General features: G+C 34.9%; 1 protein-coding gene across 1 annotated transcript; it reads left to right on the top strand.

Moving 5' to 3' along the window:
• Positions 1–12,286: 12,286 nt before the first annotated feature.
• SETH3 (Sugar isomerase (SIS) family protein) lies at positions 12,287–13,887 on the top strand. Its single transcript, XM_079085060.1, has 3 exons — positions 12,287–13,070; positions 13,164–13,387; positions 13,504–13,887. The coding sequence occupies exons 1-3, from the start codon at positions 12,429–12,431 to the stop codon at positions 13,658–13,660; spliced, it is 1,023 nt and encodes a 340-aa protein (XP_078941186.1). The 5' UTR covers positions 12,287–12,428; the 3' UTR covers positions 13,661–13,887.
• Positions 13,888–26,919: the final 13,032 nt, after the last annotated feature.

A 26,919-nucleotide genomic window follows, 5' to 3' on the forward strand; every position in this document is an offset into this window, starting at 1 on the left:
TATATATATATATAGATACCATTAATTGCGGAACAAATTAACAAGTAGTTTCAGATATTTTTTGATGATAAAAATCATACATTAGTTTATAAAACTGTTTTCTATCTTTGCTTATAAACTTATGATTACTGATTAGAACTTGTAAAGCTTTTAACTGATTACAATAATAATGACGATTAGCTTGTATCTTTGAATCAGACATGATGAATAATAAAAGAACAAAAGTTATTTAAATATTTCAAGCATGAATTTGATTAACTTGATTATTATTAAATGCGAGTATTATTTTAACAAAAATTTCAAACTTTGTAGAATTAATAGTTAGAATAACTCGAAATGAGATTGCCATAGAGATAATACAACAATTGAATAAAATTCTTTATATATTACCTTCTTTTAAATTACAATCAGAGCATCCGTCTGGAGCAAGTATGATTTGAAAATCTAAAGATTTTGAACATCTAGAAGTAGATAGGAGAACACTTTTCTTAGACATGAACTAAACATTAGAGAGAAATTTAATGAGAGAAATTTTTAGAGAACCTAGAGATGCTTCTAATTAAAACATATCTCCTCAATATATAGGAGTTTTGGAGTCTTGAAATATCTTGAAACGGGAAACCGAAGGATTACCGGATCAATCTTGAGAATTATTGAATCAACTTGCATTTGTCGGAGTGTAGATGTGGCAGACAAAACTGTAAAGCTTTTGACAAATTGGCATCATATTTTGTCATTTTTTGATAATGGAAAATCTTCTTTTGCGATAATGGAGCATCTTCTTTCATCTTTGTAAAAGTTGTTTGTTTTCTTGTAATAATTTAACATCTTATCTCTGCAGAGGATTTGATAATAATTTTGATAATTGATGTACTCACACAGTGTATAATTTTGATAACAGTTGAATAAATACTAACACAATTTGATAACATTGATGTACTCACACAGTGTATAATTTTGATAACAGTTGAATAAATACTAACACAATTTGATAACACGTAGTACTACCCCCCCTTGAATAACAAACACTTTTGCAAAATACCTAAAAAGGTATGACACCAAGGGTGGAGGGTGAAATACGAAATGAAAGAATACCTTACATTGAAGGTATAACACCAAAATTAAAAATTTAATTAATCTGCAAATGGATCATCAAAAGGATCTTGAGCATCTTGAAAATTATTTTTGACAGATGTGGGAGAATTTTCTGAATTAGTTGGAGAATTGCGAATTTCTTGAAGTAATTGTTGTAGATCTTCAGGGGAAGAATTTGCAGCGGCACGAATTTTGCTAATAAGATTAGCATCTGGAGAAGATAGACTCTTGATAAGATTCGCTTCAATTTCTGGCTTTTGATTATACATTGATTGATAATGATTGAAAACAGCCTGCTCGTTTGCTTGAGAAATTGTGACTTTATCCCACCATTTTAGACGAAATTGTCTATTGAGCCAAGGGGGATTTAAGTCTGTTGCTTCTTGATAAGAGAATGTCCAGGACATGATCCATGGAACTTTGAATAACATGGTGAACTGTAACAAATATTCAAATTCTGGGATTTGTTGAATAAATAGTTCTTTGAATTTAGAAAATCCTTTGAGAATTTCAGTGGGTAAACAAATAGGAACAAGTCCCATATAACGATACCAATTGACAAACCATCTGGGGTATTCACAGTTGAAATTTTTATCAAAGAAAATGAACCATGAATGAGAATAGTTTCGAAGAAAAAATGCTTTAGTCCAAGCTTCTTGGTAATCATAATATGAATATCTTGGATAAGCAGGGAATTGATAAAGGGGTTTTTCGAAGGAAAGATTGGATGACCAATTTTCTGGAGAAATGATTTTAAGAATTCGGGCTTTGCTAAAATCAATAGATCCTTCCTTATTATTAGAACGGTGATCAATCTGAACAGATCCAGATTCTTGTAGAATGGTTTGATAATATTCTCGAGATTTGTAAGAGTTTTCATGAAAGGTTTTTCCTCGACCAAAGAGGTGTTCAGTAAGAACATGAAAACCTTGATTAAGCTTAAGAATTTGAGAATCTTCAAGTATTTGGATTTTCAAGAGATTTGGATTGAGAACATAAGGGGCTTTATTTGTAGGTTTAGGATTTGTTGAAATTTGTGTTTCAGAAGGAATAGGTTTTGAAAAAGGGCTAATTGATTGAACTGGAGAAATGTTTGGAGTAGCTAGTTTTGATTGTAGCATGTTTGAATAAAGTTGAGAATTTTTTGCAATTGGAGTTAATGGGGAAAAACGATTTTGACTTGAGAAAGGAACAAGCTTTTGATTAACTGGTTTCTTGTCTTCAATCTTGGAGGAAGACGATGAACTCATTTTCCCTGCAAAAATTCACGAGAAAGAAAATCTGGTAATGAATTGCTTTCTCCTTTTATAAATTCAATATCGAAATCAAAATTGCCCAACAATGCTTGCCATCTAGCAAAAATTTGTTTAGAAATAATATTTTTAACATCTTTTTCTAAAATTGATTTTGCAGATTGACAATCAATTCTTAATAAAAACTTTTTCATAAATAAATCATCTTCAAATTTAGTAATACATAAAACAATACTTAAAATCTCCTTTTTAACAGTTGAATAATTCTTTTGAGTATTATTCCAAGCACCTGAATAAAAACGAACCAATTGTTCTTCAGAGGAATTTGATAATTTTTGTTTTAAAATACCTCCAAATCCAATATCACTAGCATCAGTTTCGACTATGATATTAGCATGAGGATGTGGTAAATTTAAACAAGGTAAAGAAGGAATTTTTTGTTTTATAAGTTTAACAATAATGGTATCAGAGCCTAGGTTCTATTTTTGATAGTTATGTATGATATTTCTGTTTGTTATTTGGTTAATTTTTGTTTGAAGAATTTTAAGAAAATTATGAGTTTTGTTAAGAATGATACAGAGACCAGACCAGTGATTGGTTGGATTAGCGTAAGACGTGCAAGTATGGTAAGTCGCGGAGCCGGACCACAATCATCGTTGGGCCGATGCCCTCTCTGTTCATCCTAAATAGAACAAGTAAGTTTTCTTATAAAATCTTTAAACTAAAATTAATCAAATATGAGTAGATTTTCACGCATATTATCTAAAAAATATGATACTGGTAAAAATATCATGAATAAAGAACAAGATTATGATGATAACCATATAAACTCTATTGAAGAAACTATTGATAATATAGAACAAAATTTAAATGATTGGACTATACCTAAAACAAATATAAATACAATTTATAGAATATGGACTTTTGATTATTTTCAAAGTTACTCAATTAAAATGACTGAACAAACCCTATCCATTGGTCAAGACCAACAAAATATAAATTTGTTATCATCAAGATCTATTTTTGAACATAGACAAAAATATAAATTTCTTCATTTAGGTCTTGTTCAAATTGCTATCAAACCTCTTTTTAGAATTGGTGTTGATGCTCCTGTTCTCTTAATATTAAGAGATAAAAGACATACAGATTTTCAAAATTCTATTTTAGCTATGGCAGAAACAAATATCGCAAATGGACCAATTTATTTTAATTGTTATCCAAATTTTTCTGTAGGATTATTTGACAAAAATATTTTAGACACTTTGGTTTTAACTGTTGAAACAAAGAATTTAGAATTTAAAAATAACTCTAAACCTTTAGCAATCATTTATCGTGTTTGTTATAAAACCATGACAACTACTTTAGAACCAAAAACCCGTTTGTCAAGTCCAAGAAATGAAACAATTATTTACGAAGCAAATACTAATCATACAAAAGTTCATATGCCTAAACGACTTAAATGGTCAGAAATTACTCAATCATGTAATTGGAATTTACAAAATGTTATTGAACCAAAATCTTTAGATTCTTCAAAACAAATTTCAAATATAATTGAGCATAATGATGGCTCAGTTGATATAAATTTTTCTTCTATAAATTTTTCATCATCTAGATTTTCTACTAATTCTATTCCTGAAATTGGTACTTCTAAATCTTCGTTTTCAAAATCAAAGTCTTTAAATTTAAAAACTGTTGACTATTCTAGTTCTATTCCTAAACCTCTTTATCAAGAAGATCAAACTAGTGATACAAGTTTACCAAGTCCTACTAAATCTGATTTTATTAATGAACTTCAAAATTATAGACAACAATTATGAGTAATAAAGTTCAAATAAATTGTAATTCTTTAAACAGAAATAGAGTTACTGCTATTAAAAGATTAAGAAATTCAATAAAAATATTTAAAAAACTCTTACAAGAAAAGGTATTAGAATTAAAAAATATAAATTTAATAATTAATGATAAGGAACTATTAGAATTAGAACAAGAAATTAATAACATAAAAGCAGTATTAAAAACCTTTAATATACATCTTGATAATTATTTAACAAATTTATCTAAATATACGTGTTAATGAGTTCTAAAAGACAGATTAGTTGTTGTAATAATAATATTTTTTGGAATAATTTATTAAAGACTAGATGACAAATTATTGCAAGCGTTTCTAAAGAAATAAATAGAATTAAACAACTTAAAGAAGACGAAGAAATTAAATTATCTAATATTGAAAAAGACACATATAATTATAATATTCAAAAGGAAATAATATATTGTTTATAAAAAATGATTAAAAATAAATATATTGTTATTAGTGCTCAACTTAGTATTATTAAAAATATATCTTTCAGAATAAATCAATCAACTTGTTAAAATGAATATTAATATAGATATTTCTAAAATACCTTCATATGTTAATTTTGATTATTTAAAAGAAGAAGAATATTATAAAGATTATAATAATACAAAAAGAATTTGGCATGAAGAAAACTTTTCATATTATATAAGATTTTTACATTTTGGTCTTTGGGAAGATTATGTTTTATCAAATCAAATTCACTCTCCGTTTTTTCAATGGTTCGAATTGATTTATGTTCCTAAACATAATATAGATTATCCTTTTAAAATGCAAACTGTTTTTCCTGTTTCTTCAAAAACATACAAGGATGTTATTACTAATCAAGAAATTATTTCTGAATATCCGCCAAAAAAGGAAATCATTATTGATAATAATTTTATTGCAACTCCTTTAGTTAAAGTTCCGAGTCAGATAACAAATGAAAAATGTTTTCAAAATATTATTTATCAAAATAATTATTCGAATGAAACTCTTTTAACTATTTCAGATCAACTAAATAGGATTGAAGAAAATACTATAAATTTACAGTTATCAAAAGAAAATAAAATTGAAACAAAAAAATTTTATAATAATATAGCAAGCTCTAGTAATGTCAGCTTTATTCCTCATCAAATAAATGGAAATTTTAATCTTGGAAATAAAGATTTAATTGATGAATTAGAAAAAAGACTTACTAATTTTCGTATTTCAAAAAACGTATCTATAAATATGTTAAAAACAAATAATGACTCTTTTGACGAATCTGACGAAAGTAATAATGAAAGTGAATTAAATTTAGACAATCTTACTCAACAATTCATAAATGATAATGATGATATAAATCAGCTTACAAATGATTTTTCAAGATTAAATAAGATTAATTCTTTTGGTAATAATCCAAAACCAACTATTAAAAATTATTGGAATAGACCTTCTCTTCCTGATGTTCAAATTGAAGAAAGAGCTTTTCAATATGATCGTTCAGCTTACGATGGTACCTCTGTTTACGAATGGAATATCGATGGTAACTCTGAACATCAAATTCTTAATATTGTTCAAGAAATGACCATGGCAGCTAATGCTTACAAGTCTCACAATAATACTCAACTTCAAATTGTTAATATTATTATTTCTGGGTTTACTGGTACTCTTAAAGGTTGGTGGGATTTCTATATTACACCAGAAGAAAAGAATTTTATAATGACTGCCAAGAAAACCGTTATAAAACAAGAAAATAATTTACCTATTCAAACTCAAGAAGATGATATGGTTAATACTTTAATTTTTGCTATAATCAAAAACTTTGTAGGAGATCCTACTACTTTTCAAGAAAGAACTTCTGAAATTCTAATGAACTTACATTGTAGAAAATTAATTGATTTCAGATGGTACAAAGATAATTATCTCGTTAAAGTTTTTTCAAGACCTGATTGTAAAGAATCTTATTGGAAAGAACGTTTTATTGCTGGACTTCCAAAACTTTTTGCCGAAAGAATTAGACAAAAATTAAGAGAAAATTTTAATAATACAATTCCTTATCAAAACCTAACTTATGGAGATTTAATTAATTATATTAATAAAGAAGGATTAGCTATTTGTGCTGACCTTAGATTTAAAGAAAAACTTAAAAGGGATAGAATTAATAGTAAAAATGAATTAGGAAATTTTTGTCAACAATATGGTTATCAACCATTAACAGGTCCGTCTACTTCAAAAACCAAAAAATATAATAAAAAGTCTTCAAAATATTTCAAGAAAAAGAAATATAATAAAACAGAAAATTATAAGAATTATAAGAAAAATAAATTTTCAACATCAAAAAACCCTTATAAACAATCTAATAAAAAATCTAAAAGAAAATCAAAAGACATTATTATTTGCCATAAATGTGGTCGTAATGGTCATAATGCTAATAATTGTTATGCAAAAACAAAAATTAATGAATTAAATATTTCGGAAGAATTAAAAGAACAAATTAGAAAAATTATGTTAAATTCTGATTCCAATTCTGATTCTAGTTTTTCCGATTTTCAAGAAAATGATTTAAACATTTTAGAGCAAAATAGTTCAAGTTCGGAAGATTCTGATACATGCGAATGTGTTGGAAAATGTAATTGTAATTATTCAATTAATGTCCTTACAAACAATGACAAAGATCTTTTAAAAAATTTAGATTCCATTAAAGATAAAAATATCCAAGAACTGTTAATAAAACAAATGCTTAATAAGAATGAAAATTCTGTTTCAGATAATACAAAAATTTTTAATTTAAAGGACATATATGAAAGATTTTCTGAAACAAAACCCATTTCCATGCAAGAACTTCAAGAAGAATTAAAATCAGTTAAACAAGACATAAAAGAAATTAAAGGCAAAATTATAACTCTTGAAAAGGGAAAAAATATTATTAATTCACAAAATAATGATAATAAAGATGAAAAGGTTATCGAAAGAATTATAAATGATCAAATTTCTCAAAAATGGAATACTCAAATAACTTTAGTAAAGGATAATTTTAAAATGGATATTACTGCTCTAATTGATAGTGGTGCTGATATGAACTGTATACAAGAAGGTATATTTCCCACTCAATTTTATGAAAAAACTTCTTCTAGGCTTACTGGAGCTGAAGGAACCAGTTTAAAAATAAATTATAAAGTTTCCGATGTTCATATTTGTAACAATCAAGATTATTGTTATAAAACTCATTTAATTTTAGTAAAAAATCTTACTTCTCCTTTAATTTTAGGAACACCTTTTATTACTAAATTATATCCTTTTATGGTTCAAGATGATGGAATTATTACTAAAGTTTTTGGAAAAGAAATTATGTTTAAATTTTGTGAACCTCCGTCTTATTCAACTATTAATATTCTTAATTATAAAACAAAACAAGCAAATTACCTTATCAATGAAATTAATGATTTTCGTATACATAATCAATTACAAGATAAGTATATTCAAGACAAAATTATAGCTTTAAAACAAAAGTTTGAAAATAATGTTTGCTCAAATATTCCAAACGCCTTTTGGAACAGAAAACAACATATTGTCAAATTACCTTATATTAAAACTTTTAATGAAAAAGATATTCCTTCAAAATCAAGAGCTATTCATATGAATAATGAATTAGAAGCTCATTGTAAAAAAGAAATTCAAGATTTATTGGACAAAAAATTAATTAGACCTTCTAAATCTCCTTGGTCTTGTTCAGCTTTCTATGTTATGAATGCTGCTGAATTAGAAAGAGGATCACCAAGATTAGTTATCAATTATAAACCTTTAAATAAAGTTTTAGATTGGATTAGATATCCTATTCCTAATAAAAGAGATTTATTGAAAAAACTTTATGATTCAAAAATATTTTCAAAATTCGATATGAAATCTGGTTTTTGGCAAATTCAAATTCATGAAGAAGATAAATACAAAACAGGTTTTAATGTTCCTTTTGGACATTATGAGTGGAACGTTATGCCCTTTGGTTTAAAGAATGCTCCTTCTGAATTTCAAAACGTTATGAATGATATTATCATTCCTATAAATAGTTTTTCAATTGTTTATATTGATGATGTTCTTATTTTTTCAAAATCTATTGATCAACATTTCAAACATTTAAATCAGTTTTATGATTTAATTTATAAAAATGGCTTAGCTGTTTCAGCCAAGAAAATGCATTTATTTCAAAATGAAATTAGATTTTTAGGACATAACATTGTTAATAATACTATTAAACCTATTATAAGAAGTTTAGAATTTTCTAATAAATTTCCTGATGAAATTATAGATAAAAAACAACTTCAACGGTTTCTAGGATGTTTAAATTATATTCATGATTTTTTCAAAGATTTAGGAACTCTTTGCAAACCTCTTTATAATAGATTAAAAAACAATCCAGAACCTTGGACTCAAGAACATACTAATATTGTTAAACTTATAAAACAAAAAATTCCTTCTTTACCTTGTTTAAATTTACCACATCCTCATGCTAATATCATAGTCGAAACTGATGCTAGTGATATTGGATTTGGATTTGTTGAAATTTGTGTTTCAGAAGGAATAGGTTTTGAAAAAGGGCTAATTGATTGAACTGGAGAAATGTTTGGAGTAGCTAGTTTTGATTGTAGCATGTTTGAATAAAGTTGAGAATTTTTTGCAATTGGAGTTAATTGGGAAAAACGATTTTGACTTGAGAAAGGATTTTCATTCTTATTAAGCATTTGTTTTATTAACAGTTCTTGGATATTTTTATCTTTAATGGAATCTAAATTTTTTAAAAGATCTTTGTCATTGTTTGTAAGGACATTAATTGAATAATTACAATTACATTTTCCAACACATTCGCATGTATCAGAATCTTCCGAACTTGAACTATTTTGCTCTAAAATGTTTAAATCATTTTCTTGAAAATCGGAAAAACTAGAATCAGAATTGGAATCAGAATTTAATTATATATATATATATATATATATATATATATATATATATATATATATATATATATATATATATATATAGAGAGAGAGAGAGAGAGAGAGGGAGAGAGAGAGGATGTGCATGTCGACTAGTTCTTAAGACTTTAAAAGAACACTCAAATAATAAAAACTTATTAGAATGTATGAGTTTAAAACTTTAAGTTTAAATTAAAAAATTTCAAATTTAAAAGATAATTTAAGTAGTTCTTTAAAGTTTTAGAGTTTTTAGGTTCTATATTTAATGTTATTTTACATTTTTCATACGTTTATACATATTTTCGCCAAACAATTTCATACAAATAGATCCTACAATTTTTATAACTTTTATTAAAGATGGTCATAATATATACATTATCTTTTATTCTTGTTTTATTGGCGAACAAATTGGCATTATTCGTTTGTAGCCCAACATTAATAAAGAATTGCTTTAAAATACATATATCAAGCTAAGTATTAAGTTATTGCTATGAAACTAATAGTATTTATAATAAAAAAAAGTATTTGGTTTTTAGCATCTTTTTAAATTTCCACTTAGTTATCATCGTATAACGTGTGAGATGGCAAACAAGCAACAAGTTACACCGTTAAGTCTTTTTGTATGGTAAAATCAATTATTTTGAAGACTACATCCATAGATCCAGGAGATATAACATTGCGATTCATGATCTGTTGTACTCTATTAAAAAGTTCTACCACATCCGGCGTGAGGAAACCAAACGTATCAAATGCAAATGGTATGAACATGTGTTGATTTTCTATGCATGATTTCTCATGTTTGGTGACTTTGTCTGTAGCAGCTTTTAAAGCAGCATGTCTCGATGTGAAACCCCTAGCCCTCAAGCCCACGAGAGAAAATACCCCTGTAAGGTCAACATATGCGTGTTTCCCTCCAACCCATCCAAAAATCAGAACGTTAGTCGGTCTAAGGGTTTACCTTCCTTCTACCGGGCCAGTCAAGAAATTCATAGGTACATCTTTCTTCGCGGAAACCTCGGCACGCTTAAATATGTCAAACAAACCATCCTTGACCATATCGTGCATGTATTAGAAGCCCATGAGTTCTTTATAGTGAACTACATGCTCTCTAAAAGAGTCCAAACATGTCTTGCGGCACACAGGGCCTGCCCAAGGGCAGTGCGACCTGGACCCTGGCCCAGGGCAGCATGGTAACAGGGGGCATCAGGCCTCGTCCATCTATTATGGGTATATTTGTTTTGTGGTCAAGAAAATATGATCTGATCTACAATAATTATGTTCTAACTTCTAAGCACGCCTAATAAGTAATAATTAGCAAGGGCGCGATTCTGAAAATTGAAGATGAAGGCGGCAATCGAAGCGCCTAAAAAACTCACGCCTTATCTTTCTTCTTGGTAAAGCCAATTGCACGCCTATTTCGAGGAGCCATGGAGAAGATAGGAGACGAGCGAGCCTAGAGATGCAATACATCATACCTGCTTACGTAATTGGTTCCGATTTTGAGAACGGCGAGAACTAGTGCTGATTTCTGAAATATTTTATGGTTAGTGATTTATGAGTTCCGAGTTTCCCCTGTGTATCTATACTTCAGAATATTTTATTTCAGTGTTTGTTTGAGTTTCTCCCTAAAGACCACAAGTTCTCTATGCCTTTCTCTATAGTAACTATCTTACCGATTGTTTAATTTTTATGTTTTAAAAATCTAAATATAGGAATAAAGTGTTCTTTTTATGTCTAATTGTGATTTGAGTCCAGAGAAAGCTATTAAATCCCTAAAGATATGAAAAATATCTTACCCTTTTTTAAAAGTCATTTTCCCTTATAACAATTACCAATCTTTTCTCCAAATTGTAATTGTTGCTGAGAAAAGCAAGTTGTTAAATTATTTTGGTTGCAATTTGTGCATTACAACTAAACCGAATCAAAATGATAATGTGGAAAATTAGCTTAATCTTTAATAGAAAAAACAATGTGAACACCTTTTTAATGTAGGTATGCTGACACTTTTCTAATATTATAAACTAAATAGTATCAGATTATACAAATTTGGAACACTCAAAATTTGTTATAAGTTCACTGTAATGAATTAAACTTGGATTCTCTTTGACTTTTATTTCTTTGATTATTGTTGCTTTTACTGAATATAAATATATGACAGGAACTACTCTTTAAAAAAACATCCAACATTGATTCTTTTTATTTATGCAGTTAGTTTAGGCCTTCATTTCTCTATTTTTTTCTTTTACAAATTACCTATTTTTTTGTCTTTTTATATGGGCAGGTAATGAAAGCTAAAGTGAAATAGGTATTAAGAAGTTCATAGTGGATTCTTTTGCTCAAAGTTTGTTGCCATTTTGTGTCTACCTCTTAAAGTTTATTTCTAATTGTTTTTGCTTATATTTGATTGTTGTAATTACGCTAGCTTTTCTAATAAAATTTGATGTCATTCCAAAAAATAGGTAAATAATATTTTTGCTTCAAAGAAAGTATGGGGATAATGTTTTAGATGAAGTTTGTAAGTTTTTGTATGTATTATGAACTATTTTAATGAAAAAATGAGTTTCAAGTTTGTTTTCAAAAAATTATGTTGTATATAGTTCGGTACAACATGCATTGTATGGTAGAAAAAGTGGGCATTATTAGTCTTTCTGCCCAGGGCATAAAAAACCTATGGACCGGCCCTGGCGGCAAACCACACATATCTCATCAGCTGGAAATATTAGGATCATGAGTCAATATTTGAGGATAGTACGATGCTCCACGGGAGACATATGTTGGTCATACCCATTTATAAGGATAACTAAAAGAAAATCTTGAGCATGTAGTGCACGTAATAATTGAAAATTTATTTTATGTCGAGCCGTCATGTTGAGATGCACTTCCATATGTTGGACAATTTTACTAAAAATGGTGCCAGTGGACGAGGAGAAGGAATAAATTTATTTTTAATTTTTATTCTTTCAAAATTTCTTGATATATCATCTAATCTTGGACAAAAGTAAACAAGGTTTTGTTTTGGGGATAGAGAAACAATATGGAAAATAAAAGGACTTAAACTGTAAGGGCTTAGATAAAGGAGTGTAGCTATTGTAATTAATTCTCGAAAGAAGTGTCGGTGCAGAGACTCCGTTCACATGATTGATGTATATATCTTGTGCCGCGTATTTTTTTCTCCGAGCAACGGCTTTTGAGTGCAACTATACCTCTGTCCATACTCTTCCATACTCGCCGGAAACCTTTTCCGGCGAACCAATTGCCGACCCCATCGTATCAGTAAAACAAGAAATTAGAAACAAAATGGGGTCTCTTCCACAATTATATTCAGATCCTTCAGAGAAACAAGCCGATCTCATTGATCCGATCAAACTGAAAACCCTTTTCAAATCCCAACAGAAATACCTCAATAACTTTTTTGATAAGCTAGACCTTTCGCAAGCCCATGTATTCACACAAACTCTTTTAAACTCAACCGGTACGATCTTCATCACTGGTGTCGGCAAATCCGGCTTCGTCTCCAAAAACATCTCACAAACCCTCGTGTCTCTTGGCATAAAATCCCAATTCTTATCCCCCGTCGACGCTCTCCATGGAGACATCGGAATTTTAACCAGTAACGATGTATTGGTTATGTTTAGCAAAAGTGGGAATACGGAAGAATTGATCAGGTTGGTTCCATGCGCAAGGGCAAAAGGGGCGTTTTTGATATCGGTGACGTCGGTGGAGGGGAATGCGTTGATGGGGATGTCTGATTTGAATGTGCATTTACCTTTGGAAAGGGAATTATGCCCATTTGATTTGGCTCCGACGACATCGACGGCGATTCAAATGGTCTTTGGGTGCACAGTAGCGATTGCAATGATGGATGCGAAGAATTTAACAAAAGAAGGATATGCGGCGAATCATCCTGCTGGCCGGATCGGAAAGAGTTTGATCTTTAAGGTTAGAATTCAGAATCGGGGTTCCTTTCTCTCAATTTCATTCGATCATTGATTAATGTATGTATCGATCTATTGATTTGATTGCATGTTGCAGGTGAGGGATGTTATGAAGAAGCAAGATGAACTTCCAGTATGTCGTGAAGGAGACCTGATAATGGATCAATTGGTGGAGCTAACTAGTAAAGGATGTGGTTGTCTTCTGGTGATTGATGATGATTATCACCTCATGGGGACATTCACTGATGGTGATCTTAGGCGTACACTCAAAGCTAGCAAAGAGGGGATCTTTAAACTTACTGTTGGTGAAATGTGCAACAGGTAACATTGATCATAAATATATTTTATTTTGTGAAAAAGAGGATGAAATCTATGTGTTTAGAACTTAAAAATTGAATCTTTTTTTGATAAAGATTAGAAATGTGTTGTGATTATAGGAACCCAAGAACCATAAGTGCAGAAAGAATGGCTGTTGAAGCAATGAAGAAGATGGAGGCTCCTCCATCCCCTGTTCAGTTCTTGCCTGTAATCGATGAAGACAACAAGTTGATAGGTATTGTCACACTACATGGATTGGTGTCAGCTGGGCTTTGAAGGTTATATATAGATGCAACAACTGCTATGCATTAGCATTACTTCTTCATTTGTATCATGTAGCTATTGAGGAATGCCTATAATCGTGTATTACTATTCTTTTGATTTATTGATTTTTTACTACTCTTTAGAGATGTATGTGTTTCTAAGTAGATCAATCATGTATGGTAATGTTGTTAGCTTTTGGTCCTTGTACCTTATATGACAGGTTTCGTTATTCTTCTTTCTTCTCATCAAGAAATTAAGGTTAAAAGTAAGTTTGTTTGTTTAACAATGTTTCAACTTTTTCAACCCTTGCTCTCTTTAGGATCATCACCTAACCCTGCAACCTCTTAACTTCATCTTAAGCTGTTAAGCATTATCACAATCCAAGTCTAAGGTACTATGATCAATATATAATTCTCTTAAGCTAATACTTTTATACTAATTGTTAATTGTAACGCCCTCTGAAAATTGAGAATATAGACCCACTGACAATCCTTGATAAAATAAGAAACAACATCAAATGAAGATGCCCCAAACAGAAGAATCACTAAACTCCCGTGGGTACTGTGCAAAAATCGATGTAGTAGATAATATTATCAAAATAAATTTGTAGTCGTCAAAATATCTATCCTTATATAGAAGCATATGATTCTCATCAAAAGCTTGTTATCATCATAATACTTGGAACTTCAAGCTATAAGTTTTAACTTGTTATTAGAAGCATACTTGGAACTTCAAGCTATATATTGAGACATGTTGATCACTTTATAAATACATGTGCAAAAATCGAGCAATATACTAATTTATAACTGGAAAACACATATATAAAAGATGTAGGCAACCTCTACTCAAGGATAGAGAACGTATGTTGTAAGGAAAAACACAAGTTCACACGGGATGATCTCCTATGAAACGCTAGTCAACAATAAATTAATATATATAGTGTTAGGTGACTAAAGAAATGAAAATAGTTGATACGAGCAAGAAAGTTTAAAGTAAAATGGGTTAAGAATAAGTAGGTAAAAACTCACGCTATAAACAAATAGTGAAGCATATACTAGGAATACAAGTTGAAAGTACATATATGATGATAGTGAGGTGATAAAAAAAATATGGCAAACATGAAACAGAGGAAACGAAACAAGTACCTAGACTACTCATATACTACTTCACTTCAATTTTAAACATATGCACCCTTCCTAACTAAGGTTATGTCTTGGGTAAGAGTCAATTTCTTCAAATTTGATTCATGTTATCTTCCTACTTTATTCTCTACTATCTTCTCTTCCATGCACCATCAACATAACTATACCCCCAAACCCGCAACCATCGATTGTCTCCTATGGAGATGTCTGACCTAACGCAATACTTAATTTCTCGATGATCAATGTCGCTCACAAAGAATTTTTGATTGGCATATTTGTAATTTTGTCCAAAAATATTCTAACACACATCCACCATTACATCCTCATTTTTTGCGACCTCTATTTTACTCTCGTGTTTTTTAATCAGACAATATTTAGATCTATACAACAAAGTTCGTATTATAACCAAGGTTGTGAGGAAGAGGATCTTGATCGTAGGATCTTACGATTGTACGATTCTACCTATGAAAACCTTGTCGGATCGCAATAAGATCATTTTGTACGTAAGATCGTAGACAAGATCGTAGGATCGGGATCAGATCTAATCTTACCACTCCATGATAATTGTTAAATTTTAATCAAGTTTTTATTATTGTTACTCATTTATTGGTTGACCTGGTCTCTTCACCTAAAGCTCAATCGAGAATAGTCCCATTCAGTCCCATTCTTGTACTGTTCTGTGAGCCGTAAATGACCAAAAACCCTAGAAATCTTTTTTTTCCTTTTACGTTTTACTTTTATCGATTGTAGAATTGAAGATTTAGCTTCAGGTTGTTATTAATTTTTTCCTTCAAGAGTTCAAACTCAACAATAGAGGTGGGCCTTTAACCATTAAATATGGTAAAAGATTTATATATGATCAATTTCTTTTTATATCATTTTTTGTGAGATCTTAGAATCCTGATCTTAGGATTCCGATTTTACAAACTTGAAAATGATCCTACATAAGATCCTGATCTTGACAATCTTGATTATAACCACTTTGCAAAACTTTCTCTTAGTGGGACCTTAATGTGGTAAACCTTTGGTTGCCTAATGGGTACTTGAAACTCTCTTTGGGTGTAAATTTAGGTAATTTATCCATGCTTTTAAGTGTGAGGTTGCAACAACTTTTTTTCCCATATTCGTAAAGAATGAAAGACTAAAAAGTAATTTGTCATGGCACATTTCATCTTCATTGTAAAATCTATAACACGTATACATAATAGCTTGTAAATAGTTAGTTGATAATATAGCTATAAGTATGATTCCTTTGTATACAGTTAGTTCACAACAGAAAATGAAATCAAAACTTTCTCTTTCTACTTTCTCTCTCTAACTATCTTAGAATGGTATCAGAGCATTTGGGTTGATTGTTCGATCCTATATTTTTTCCAAATTCATGAATACAATTCCAACTATGGATCAAAACACTACTTCTTCATTCAATTTTACAAATAATTCTTCTTCTAATGTGAAAGGAAATGATGATATGTTCTTGGTATCGAATTTGCTGAATGGAAATGAGAATTATATGCAGTGGAAATTCTTAATTCAATTAGCACTTGGAGCGAAGAAAAAGACAGGATTCATTGATGGCACACTGAAGAAACCTGAATCGGTAGGATCTGAACTTGATGAGTGGATAAGCAACGATTGTATGTTCAGATCGTGGCTTCTTAATGTAATTTCAAAAGAAATTGTTGGAGCATTCATCTTTGCAAATACCGCAAGAGAATTGTGGTTAGAACTTGAAGAACACTTTGGTGAAAGCAACGGGCCTCTCATATATCAACTTCAGAGACAAATTGCATCGATTAATCAATGTGATTCGTCTCTTTCCAAATATTACACAAATCTAAAGCAACTCTGGGATCAGTTAAGTTCTATTATCCAATTACCTTCGTGTACATGTGGATCAGCAAAGGCAATCTCAGATTTCAATTCATCTGCTAGATTAATGCTATTCCTTATGGGTCTAAATGATTCGTATGATGGTTTACGTAATCAAATCCTTGTTTTAGATCCTTTACCTACTGTTTACAAAACATATTCCATGGCGTTAAGTGTTGAAAAACAGAGAGAGATTCAAATGAATTTTACAAATTCATCTGATATGCCTGCTATGATAGCAAGATCGTTGAATAACAATACAAACACCAAGAAATCATTCCAGTCTAAATCAAGAAATGATTCAAAAGGAAAGAACAACAATGATCATTACTGTGATCATTGTAAAATTACTGGTCATTCGAAGGATACTTGTTTCAAGATTCATGGATATCCAGATTGGTACAAGGAACTTAAGGAGAAAAAGAAGTCAACTATGAATTCTGCACATATGGCGAATATATACCAAAGTGAAAGTCCTTTTCATGATAATTCAGAAGAAAGGAACACAAATGAGAAATCCATGGAAGATCTACTTCAACAATTCACTCAATTCATGAAGTCAAATCAGAAGATTGATGGCTATTCTGCAAACATGACTCATTTTGGTGATTTCGCAGGTATAAACATTTCACTTCTAAATTCCTTGAGAAGTGATAATTTCAACAAAAAAACACTTGGATTATTGACACTAGAGCTACAGCTCATATGTGTTCAAACATTTCTTCTATAGATAATCTTTCTCCTGTTTCCAAATATACCCCTATATTTTTACCGGATAGCTCCATAAAAGCAGTAACTCATACTGGTTCTATAGTTTTGAACTCTAGAATAATTCTTAACAATGTATTACATGTTCCTGAATTCACATGTAATCTTCTTTCTGTTAAGAGCCTTGCTGAATCCGCAAAAATTGTCTTCAAATTCTACTCAACACATTGTGTTTTGCAGGACCTTGAAACTGAGAAACTCCTTGCTTATGGAAGAATCATTGGAAATCTTTACGTTCTTGATAATCAGAGTCTTTTTTCTACTTCATCTGTTTCACATCGTTATTCTTGTAATCCTAGTAAACCAACACATTTGTGTAATGTTGTTCAGACATGTAATAAGGATTCTTTTTCTATATGGCATAATAGATTAGGGCACTGTTGTGAATCTACTTTACTTCATCTAAGATTTGTTCGTCATAGAGTTGACAATTTGCCATGTATTCCATGTCATGAAGCTAAACAAAAAAGGCTGTCATTTCCAAATAGCAATTCTTCTACTTCAAATATATTTGATCTTATTCATGCTAATTTGTGGTGGCCATATAGATCAAAAACTATTACAAGATCATCTTATTTCTTGACAATTCTTGAAGATTTTTCAAGGTCCACATGGACTTTTCTTTTAAGTGATAAAACCCAAGTTTATCAAACTTTGTCAAACTTTCTGACTTATGTTTCTACTCAGTTTCAAAAATCTGTCAAAGTCATTAGAACTGATAATGGCACATAATTTGTCAATTTAAATTGTCAAAAACTGTGTGGCACCCAAAAATTCAAGCCAATTTAAACTTTTAAAAACATTTTAATCCATTAAGTCATAACATAGTTTGTTTTCAAAATACAGTTATCAGAGTATCCCAGTATCAAATCATAAAAGTCATAACAGCGAGAGGAGCGGTACGATCATGCCTTCGCCTTCCCGCGATCACCAGAGGTACCTGAAACAACAACTGAAACTGTAAGCCTGAAAGCTTAGTGAGCTATCCCCCAAAATACCAACCACATAACCATGCCATATAAACATATAACCAAACAGCAAGCATAATGAGCCTTCAGCCTGACTGGACCGCCTCGCAGGCCTTCAGTCTATCTGGACCGCTCTCCGAGCCTTCGGCACGTCTGGACCGCCTCGCGGGGCCTTCAGCCAATTCGGAATGCTCGTCGGGCCTTCGGTCTGACTATCATACCCTCTTGGGTTTTGTAGTCTATCCGGACCGCCCTGGGTATGTTGGCCTTCAGCACAAAGCAGGACCGCCTCAACCCAACACCCAAATCAAACAACATGTGCATATACATTCATAGGCTATCATAATAACAGACAAACCGATCTAACAGATCACATAGCATAGCAATGTCCTAAACCAGGACACCGACCTACCCAGTTCATATCATAGCATAATCCTGTAACTAGGATATCGACCGAACCCGATCACTAAACATAAGCATATCACCATCCTAACTAACAAGATGCGAAACAATGCACATATTATGTAATAATCCAAATACAAATCCATAAGGGTCGGCCTTGGTGCCTTAGACCCTGTTGATATAGTGAGGATAACTCACCTTGCAACTGACGTCTGAAACTAGAAAGCTCAACTCCCGGATCACCAACACGAACTCCACCACCTATAGTTACCATAAAACCCTTTTTCATAAATCTCCAAATTACCAGAATACCCTCAGAAGTCAACTGGTCAACTCTTGTTAAAGGTCAAAGTCCACAGTCAAAGTCAACAGTCCATGTTGACTCGACTCGTCGAGTGCAGTTCACCGACTCGTCGAGTCCTTCCTGAACTCGAGAAGTCGTGAAATCCTTGATTGGCTTGTCGAGTTCGCCTTTAACTCGCCGACTTCATACGTGTCCAAGAATTGGGAGGAACCCTAGCCGACTCGCCGAGTCTTCGAACGACTCGCCGAGTTCAAGGCAATCTTCAACGGACTCGCCGAGTTGTTCATCAACTCGTCGAGTTCATGCCCATCTTCATATGACTCGCCGAGTCGACCTTGCGACTCGCCGAGTCCCTTCAATCCTTCATCCATACAGATGCTTTTTAAGCCATGCTGAGGCTCCAAATTGTAGATCCAGCTTCCCAAGGCATGTTTATCACGTAAAGTTGCAAACTTTACGTGCATGCATGGTGATAATGACCTAAAACAAGCTAAAGAAGGGGTTCTAGGCAAAAGGGCTTCACCAACATGCTAAAGACTGAGACTTTATGATGATAAGGGCCAAGATGAGCCTAGATCAGAAGTTGCAACTTCAGATCTTGGTTCATCACTCGAAATGCAACACCAAATGCCCAAAATGGTCCCAAAACTCAATATAGAAAGGGGGTTTAACTAGAAGAAGCTCAAGGTGATGACTTGATACCTCCAAATGGATGATAAACTGAGGTAGACTTCAGATCCCCAGCTGTTCCTTGTTCAAAACTTCTTGGTCTTCAAACCTTTCCTCACCAAATCCCCCTTCCAAGCTAAGAAGCACACCAATATAGAGAACAACACGAATTAGGGTTTCTGAATTCGAGGGGAGCAGTAAGAGAGGCTGAGGGGGGATAAGTGATCCTTAAATAGGGTGCAAACCCCCGAAATTTAGGGTTTCATCTGCCAGCTCCTACTCGTCGAGTCCCCTATTGGACTCGGCGAGTAGGTCACTTAAACACGCGGACCAACCCGCTGCTACTCGACGAGTCATAGCGCCAACTCGTCGAGTAGACCTTCAACGTGAAGTCTAAAAGGAAAAATATTAATAATACCTGGCGGTTGGGATGTTACAAACTGTTTTCTTCTTTGGGCATTGTTCACTAGAAAACTGTTTCTTATTCACCCCAACAAAATAGAAGGGTTGAAAGAAAACATGAACACCTTTTACAAGTTGCTCGTGCTCTTATGAGTCAATCGAATTTACCCATTTGTTTTTGGGGACATGCCATTTTAATGGCCACACACATCATCAATCTTCTTCCTACTCCTATCCTTAATTGGGAAACACCTTTTTTTAAACTTTATGGAAAGTCTCCTTCATATGACAATTTGAAAGTATTTGGTTGCTTATGCTTTGCTACAAATACTATACCACACAAGACAAAATTTGATTCAAGAGCAATAATGTGTTGTTTTCTAGGGTATAATGTGGGACAAAAAGCATACAAGTTGTATGATATCAAAGAAAGAAAAGTATTCATGTCCAGAGATGTTATCTTTTATGAGTCAATATTTCCATACAAAGGAGAAATTGAAGGAAATGTTAAGGATAGAATTGTTATTCCAAAAGTTATACCTGAAGAAGACTTATTTGAAATTCACGATGAAGAATTTTTGCCTTCACAAGATTACAATTCTGATAATGTTGATCTCATTAACGAAAATGAAGAGTTTTATGATCCAAATCAAGACAATCATAATGAAGAAGATGATCATCAAGTCCAAGAAACTAGAGCTAGTACAAGAGAAAGGAAAAATCCTTCTTTGCATAAAGATTATGTTATGCACTATAATGATTCAGCTGGAAAGAAATTTACTTCTCCTCATTACCCTCCCACTTTTCCTTATATTCATTCAACCTTTCTCACTCAAAATCATAAGAGTTTTTTTAACCTCAATCTCAAAAATATCTGAACCCACTAGTTATGATCAAGCTAGTAATGGCACTCAATGGATAGAGGCTATGAACAAACCGTGTATTCTCACCCTTGATCCTCTCCAGCTTCCAATTCTCCGGTCGCATGCCCTCAACCTGGGCATCTCTAATCAGACTCACAAGCGGGGAGTCCACTGCTAACCTCATACATACCGCTGGGGTGGAGGACCCAGCTGACTTGCGGCTCAAAGCATCCGCAACCACGTTCGCTTTACCAGGGTGGTAAAGGATCTCGGAATCGTAGTCCTTGACTACATCCAGCCACCTGCATTGCCTCATGTTCAGGTTCGGCTGATCCATGATATGTCTCAAGCTCTTGTGATCCGTGTAAATGGTACAACGGACCCCATAAAGGTAATGTCTCCATATCTTGAGGGCGAATACCACCGCCCCCAACTCCAACTCATGCGTAGGGTATCTTGTCTCATGCGGCTTCAATTTCCGCGACGTATAAGCTATCACTCGTCCTTTCTGCATGAGGACCACCCCTAACCCTGTGATAGATGCATCACAGAACACCACAAAATCCTCAACTCCCTCCGGGAGTGTCAAGACTGGGGCCTCGCACAACCGTTGTCGGAGGGTCTCAAACGCTCTCTGCTGCTCAGGACCCCACCAGAAATCCACCCCCTTCCTCGTCAGACGAGTGAGGGGTACCGCAATCTTGGAGAAGTTCTGTATGAATCTCTGGTTGTACCCTGCCAATCCCAAAAAACTCCTGATCTCTGAGGGAGATTTCGGAACCTCCCACTGCATAACCACCTCGATTTTGGCCGGATCGACCAAAATCCCCTCTTGGTTAACGAGATGTCCGAGGAATTGGACCTCTCGTAGCCAAAACTCACACTTCGAGAACTTAGCGTACAGCCGTTCTCGTCTCAGAACTCCCAACAACTCCCGCAAATGCTCCTCATGCTGCTCACGAGTCTTGGAATACACCAAGATATCATCTATAAACACTATGACCGAGCGATCGAGCATCGGTCTACAAACCCGATTCATCAGGTCCATGAACACTGCTGGCGTGCTGGTGAGCCCAAACGGCATCACCACGAACTCGTAATGTCCATAACGAGTCTGGAACGCGGTCTTCTCCACGTCCTCCTCTCTGACCCTGACTTGATGATACCCAGACCTCAAGTCTATCTTGGAAAACCAAGATGCACCCTGAAACTGATCGAAGAGATCGTCTATCCTCGGGAGTGGGTAACGGTTCTTCACCGTTAACTTATTCAACTCCTGGTAGTCAATGCACATTCGGTGTGAACTGCCCTTCTTCCGGACGAAAAGAATCGGTGCTCCCCATGGAGAACTGCTCGGACGGATGAACTGCTTGCCTAGCAGTTCCTGTAGCTGTGACGACAGCTCCTGAATCTCTAGCGGTGCCACTCGGTACGGCGCCTTAGCGGTGGGGGCCGCACCTGGCACCAGGTCGATCCTGAACTCGACCTGACTCTCCGGAGGTATCCCTGGAAACTCCTCCAGAAACACATCTGCAAACTCCCTGACTACCGGTACATCAGAAACCGAAATTTGATCCCTGACCCGTGTATCTACCACATACGCTAGATAACCCGCACACCCGTGCTGAATGTACTGTCGAGCCCTGGCAGCTGAACAAAACCATGATCCCACTCTGGTGCCCTCACCATATACAGTCAGTTCTCCCCCACTTGGGGTTCGAACTACCACTCGCTGGCCCTTGCAATCAATCATAGCACCGAACCGACTGAGCCAATCCATGCCTACAATCACGCACACCTCCCCCATGGGGATCGGAATCAAATCTATCGGAAAGGACACCCCGAAAATCTCCAAATCACACCCTCGATAAACCGAAGAAGCAGAAACCCCGTGTTCGTTGGTGATAGACACTCGCAACGGACACTCTAACTCGCCTACTGGCACACTGAACTCCCTACTAAATGACTGAGATACGAAGGACCGACTCGCCCCCGAGTCGAATAAGACCAAAGCAGGCAAAGAGTTCACTAAAAACGTACCTAATCACAGGTACAACAGATAAGCATACAACAGATATAGTAAATGAGATAAAGGACAGAAACATACCAGCAACCACGTCCGGTGCTTCCTTGGCCTCCTCGGCCGTAAGCTGAAAGGCGCGCCCCTGAGCCTTCGGGGGCTCTGCCCTACCCTGTCTCCCATCGGTAATCCTCAGTGTAGCTGGCGCTGGAGCCTGCGCCGGCTTGGCCGCCAGCTGTGGACAGTTGGTCTTCACGTGACCAACCTGATGACAATGATAACATATCCTCATATCCGAGGCAGGGTGTTAAGGCGTGTCAAACCCAACAAATCAAGGGGTACAAAATGACTCCAAAACACTGTTACTTTGCACTAAAAATGTAATACAAGGTAAGCAGGGTCGATCCACAGAGACACGGGACAAGTGCTTATACCTTTTTGTGAAAGGTACAATAATGGTCACATAAATGGGGGGTTGGTATGCAATGATTGAAACAAAAGAATAAAGCAATAAGTAAATGATCAATTAAATGAAACAAATTCAGGATTTGTGAGAACTCCAACTCTATGCAAGACAAATTAGCAATGTGATTCCAAGGATGAAATGATATTTGTTCAATTCTATCTAAATTGGTACATGGAAATGCTAACAAGATCTAGCACCTCCCATTCACCACATTGATTAACCAAAATAAGCTCTTTGATTAATCCTAACCTTACCAATCTAATCTAAACAAGCTCTTAGAATTAGGTTGAAAATTTGCATTAAACTTTATGTGAATGTTCCTAACAACACTCAATACTCCTCATAAGCTCGGGAGCATAAGAATGTGTGAATAAGATTTACACTAAATTCATTCAATAGAAATCAGTTTAGTGCTTGTTACCTAGTCCAATTTACAAAACAATTACAGATTTTGCAATTAGATAACTTGAATGATCTAACCCTAATTCAAATGGCCAATAAGAATCACAATTAGAATCAAACATTCGATTGAAACAAAATCAAATTCACTAGATAGAAAATTGAAAGAAAACATCAAGTCATATGATTGAAATCACAACTAGAAGTCAAGACATAAAGTTGGAGAATCTAGGGTTCTAGCCACTCATGACTAGAACAAGATCACAAATCTAGAAAATGAAATTAAAGTTCTTACAAAATGAAATCAAATGTTCCCAAGTATTAATCAACTTCAAAATCCTCAAGAAAATCACTTTCTCTGCTCCAAAAGTCGACCCCCCAAAGTGAAAAGTCGGTTCCCCCCTTTAAGAAAGATGAAAAACTGCTTTAAAACCCACGTTTACGTTTACACGGCCCGCATAAATGAACACTGTCATTTACACGGCCCGCGTAAACGCAAAAATATACTGCGCAGAAATCTACGTTTACACGGCCCGTGTAAACGCAAGGCTTGCATTTACACGGCCGTGTAAATCTCTATAAAGCCAAAATCTTCATTTCTTTGATATCTTGCTCCTCGGTGCTCCGCAAGTCCCGAAATTTTGTCCGCAACTCTTATTTACCTCCTCCAAGAAGATCCTACCTCCAAAAGTCCCTAAAATATCACAAAAGTATGTGAATGAAATTGCCTCATGAAAAATCCCGAAAAACATGCAAAATGCATGAGTTTAAGCCTATATGCAATGTACTTTTATGAAATAAAGCTACAAAATGGGTACATGAAATGCACCTAACACAGGGGCAGACTGATGGCAGTCCCTAGCAAAATGCCCCTCCTTGCCACACCTGTGGCACGCGCTACTAGATCGACAAGCTCCAATATGACCCTTGCCACACTTTCCACAAGTGCGGCCCTGCTGACCCCCGGTCCTAGAATCTGCGGTCTTAGACCGCTTCGGCGCCGGCTGCGACTGCACTAGGGCCGGCCGCTGCTCCCTCAACTGCAGCTCGATCTCCAACTCACGCCGCCTAGCGGCCTCCTGTAACTCCAATAGAGTATCACATCGTTATGTGGCAACAAACTGTCGAATATCAGTCTTGAGCATGCTCAGATAACGTGTCATTTGAGCCTGCTCAGACGCGAACTCAGGGCAGAACATCGCCCTCTCAGTGAACATGCGGGTGATCTCCGTCATCGTCTCTCCATCCTGTCTCAGACTCAAAAATTCATGTGCCAAACGTTCCCGCTCGACCCACAGAATGTAACGGGCGCGAAACATGTCCCGGAACTGCTCCCAAGTAACCGAAGCTCTCTGCTCATCCGTGTATGACCCTGTCGTCAGTCTCCACCAGTCCTTGGCCCCGAGCCTCAGCATGTTCAGGGCGCACCTGACCTTCTGGTCAGTAGGACATGAACACGTGAAGAAACAACCCTCCACGTCGGATAACCACCTCATGGATCGAATAGGGTCCTGTGTATCGTCGAATGTCGGGGGCTTCGTGTTATCGAAGTCCCGGTACTGGAAACCCCTACTGACTCCTCCCCCTGCCGCGGATACAGCTGAAGCAGCTGCTGCGGCAGCTGTCTCTGCAAGAGCCGCGTAGCGCTCATCAAAGTATTCAACCATGGCGGTCTTAATCGACCCGAACATCTCCGACAGCTGTGCCCGGAACATAGCAGCCACCTCATCATGCAGAATCTCCCGAATCCTGGCATCCAACTCGTCCGTACCCATCTGTACCACCGGCTCAGGTGTTGTTGGCCCCTCCTGGCCTCCATCCCCTGATCCTGATCCCGAACCGGATCCAGCCACAAAGCGCCTCGTCATCACCATTCTGAAACATAGGACAAGATATCAGATAATCCATATAAATAACTGGGAGTCAACTCCCTACTAATCCCTAGGGATTGTGACTTACTTGACACGCGTATGGGTCCTGTGCTTTCAGTAGTACGGGCCCATACTACCTTCCACACCTACCCATATTTTCCTCAAGCATCACCACAATGCCCTAACTGAATACTCAACATGGCAAGCGCTCAATCCTCATTCTCAGAGGAAATGCTAAATATCTCACAACTGGCCGGGGCGGCCTCACACAACCCACCCGTCCATGGAACTTCCACCAACCCTGCAGCACTAGTGTATGCTAGTCATACATAACGCTGGACCCTATAGACTTTCGAATATCCAATCCTACCCTAAGCTCCCAATCAAACAAGAACAGAACATAAGGCCAAATCAAAAATTCTCAGGCTATAAGATCTTAGTTATGTATAGTCGTGATGCATACACTAAGCAACTACAGTAATGATGTCAATCCCATATAAAGATAACCCTAGGCTAGCAGGCATCATGTAATCAGGAAATTCTATCATGCAATTCCTGAAGATCCCTAGCCTAGCACTAACATGCTGTTTTAACATATCACATAATCAAATAACTGTATGGTATTTTGGGGATTCTTACTGGCTCCGGCTGATCGTACATCCTGCATCCTCATTCGCTTATTTTGAAAATCGTTTAGAAATCATTTTGAAAACCTTTCCTTGATTTGAGACTGGATTCACAAGCATGTTCCTCCAATTCACTCAAACCAAGGCTCTGATACCAACTTGTGGCACCCAAAAATTCAAGCCAATTTAAACTTTTAAAAACATTTTAATTCATTACGTCATTACATAGTTTGTTTTCAAAATACACTTATCAGAGTATCCCAATATCAAATCATAAAAGTCATAACAGCGAGAGGAGCAGTACAATCATGCCTTCGCCTTCCCGCGATCACCAGAGGTAACTGAAACAACAACTGAAACTGTAAGCCTGAAAGCTTAGTGAGCTATCCCCCAAAGAACCAACCACAAAACCATGCCATATAAACATATAACCAAACAGCAATCATAATGAGCCTTCAGCCTGACTGGATCGCCTCGCATGCCTTCAGTCTATCTGGAC

This window comes from Lactuca virosa, chromosome 3 (assembly GCF_052849685.1).
Source record: "Lactuca virosa cultivar CGN04683 chromosome 3, Lactuca_virosa_CGN04683_v6, whole genome shotgun sequence".
NCBI lineage: Eukaryota > Viridiplantae > Streptophyta > Magnoliopsida > Asterales > Asteraceae > Lactuca > Lactuca virosa.

Coding starts and splice junctions, on each gene's coding strand:
- SETH3 (XM_079085060.1), top strand. CDS start 12,429: ATGGGGTCTCTTCCACAATTATATTCAGATCCTTCAGAGAAACAAGCC. Junction 13,071..13,163: donor GAAAGAGTTTGATCTTTAAG/GTTAGAATTCAG, acceptor TGCATGTTGCAG/GTGAGGGATGTTATGAAGAA. Junction 13,388..13,503: donor GTTGGTGAAATGTGCAACAG/GTAACATTGATC, acceptor TTGTGATTATAG/GAACCCAAGAACCATAAGTG.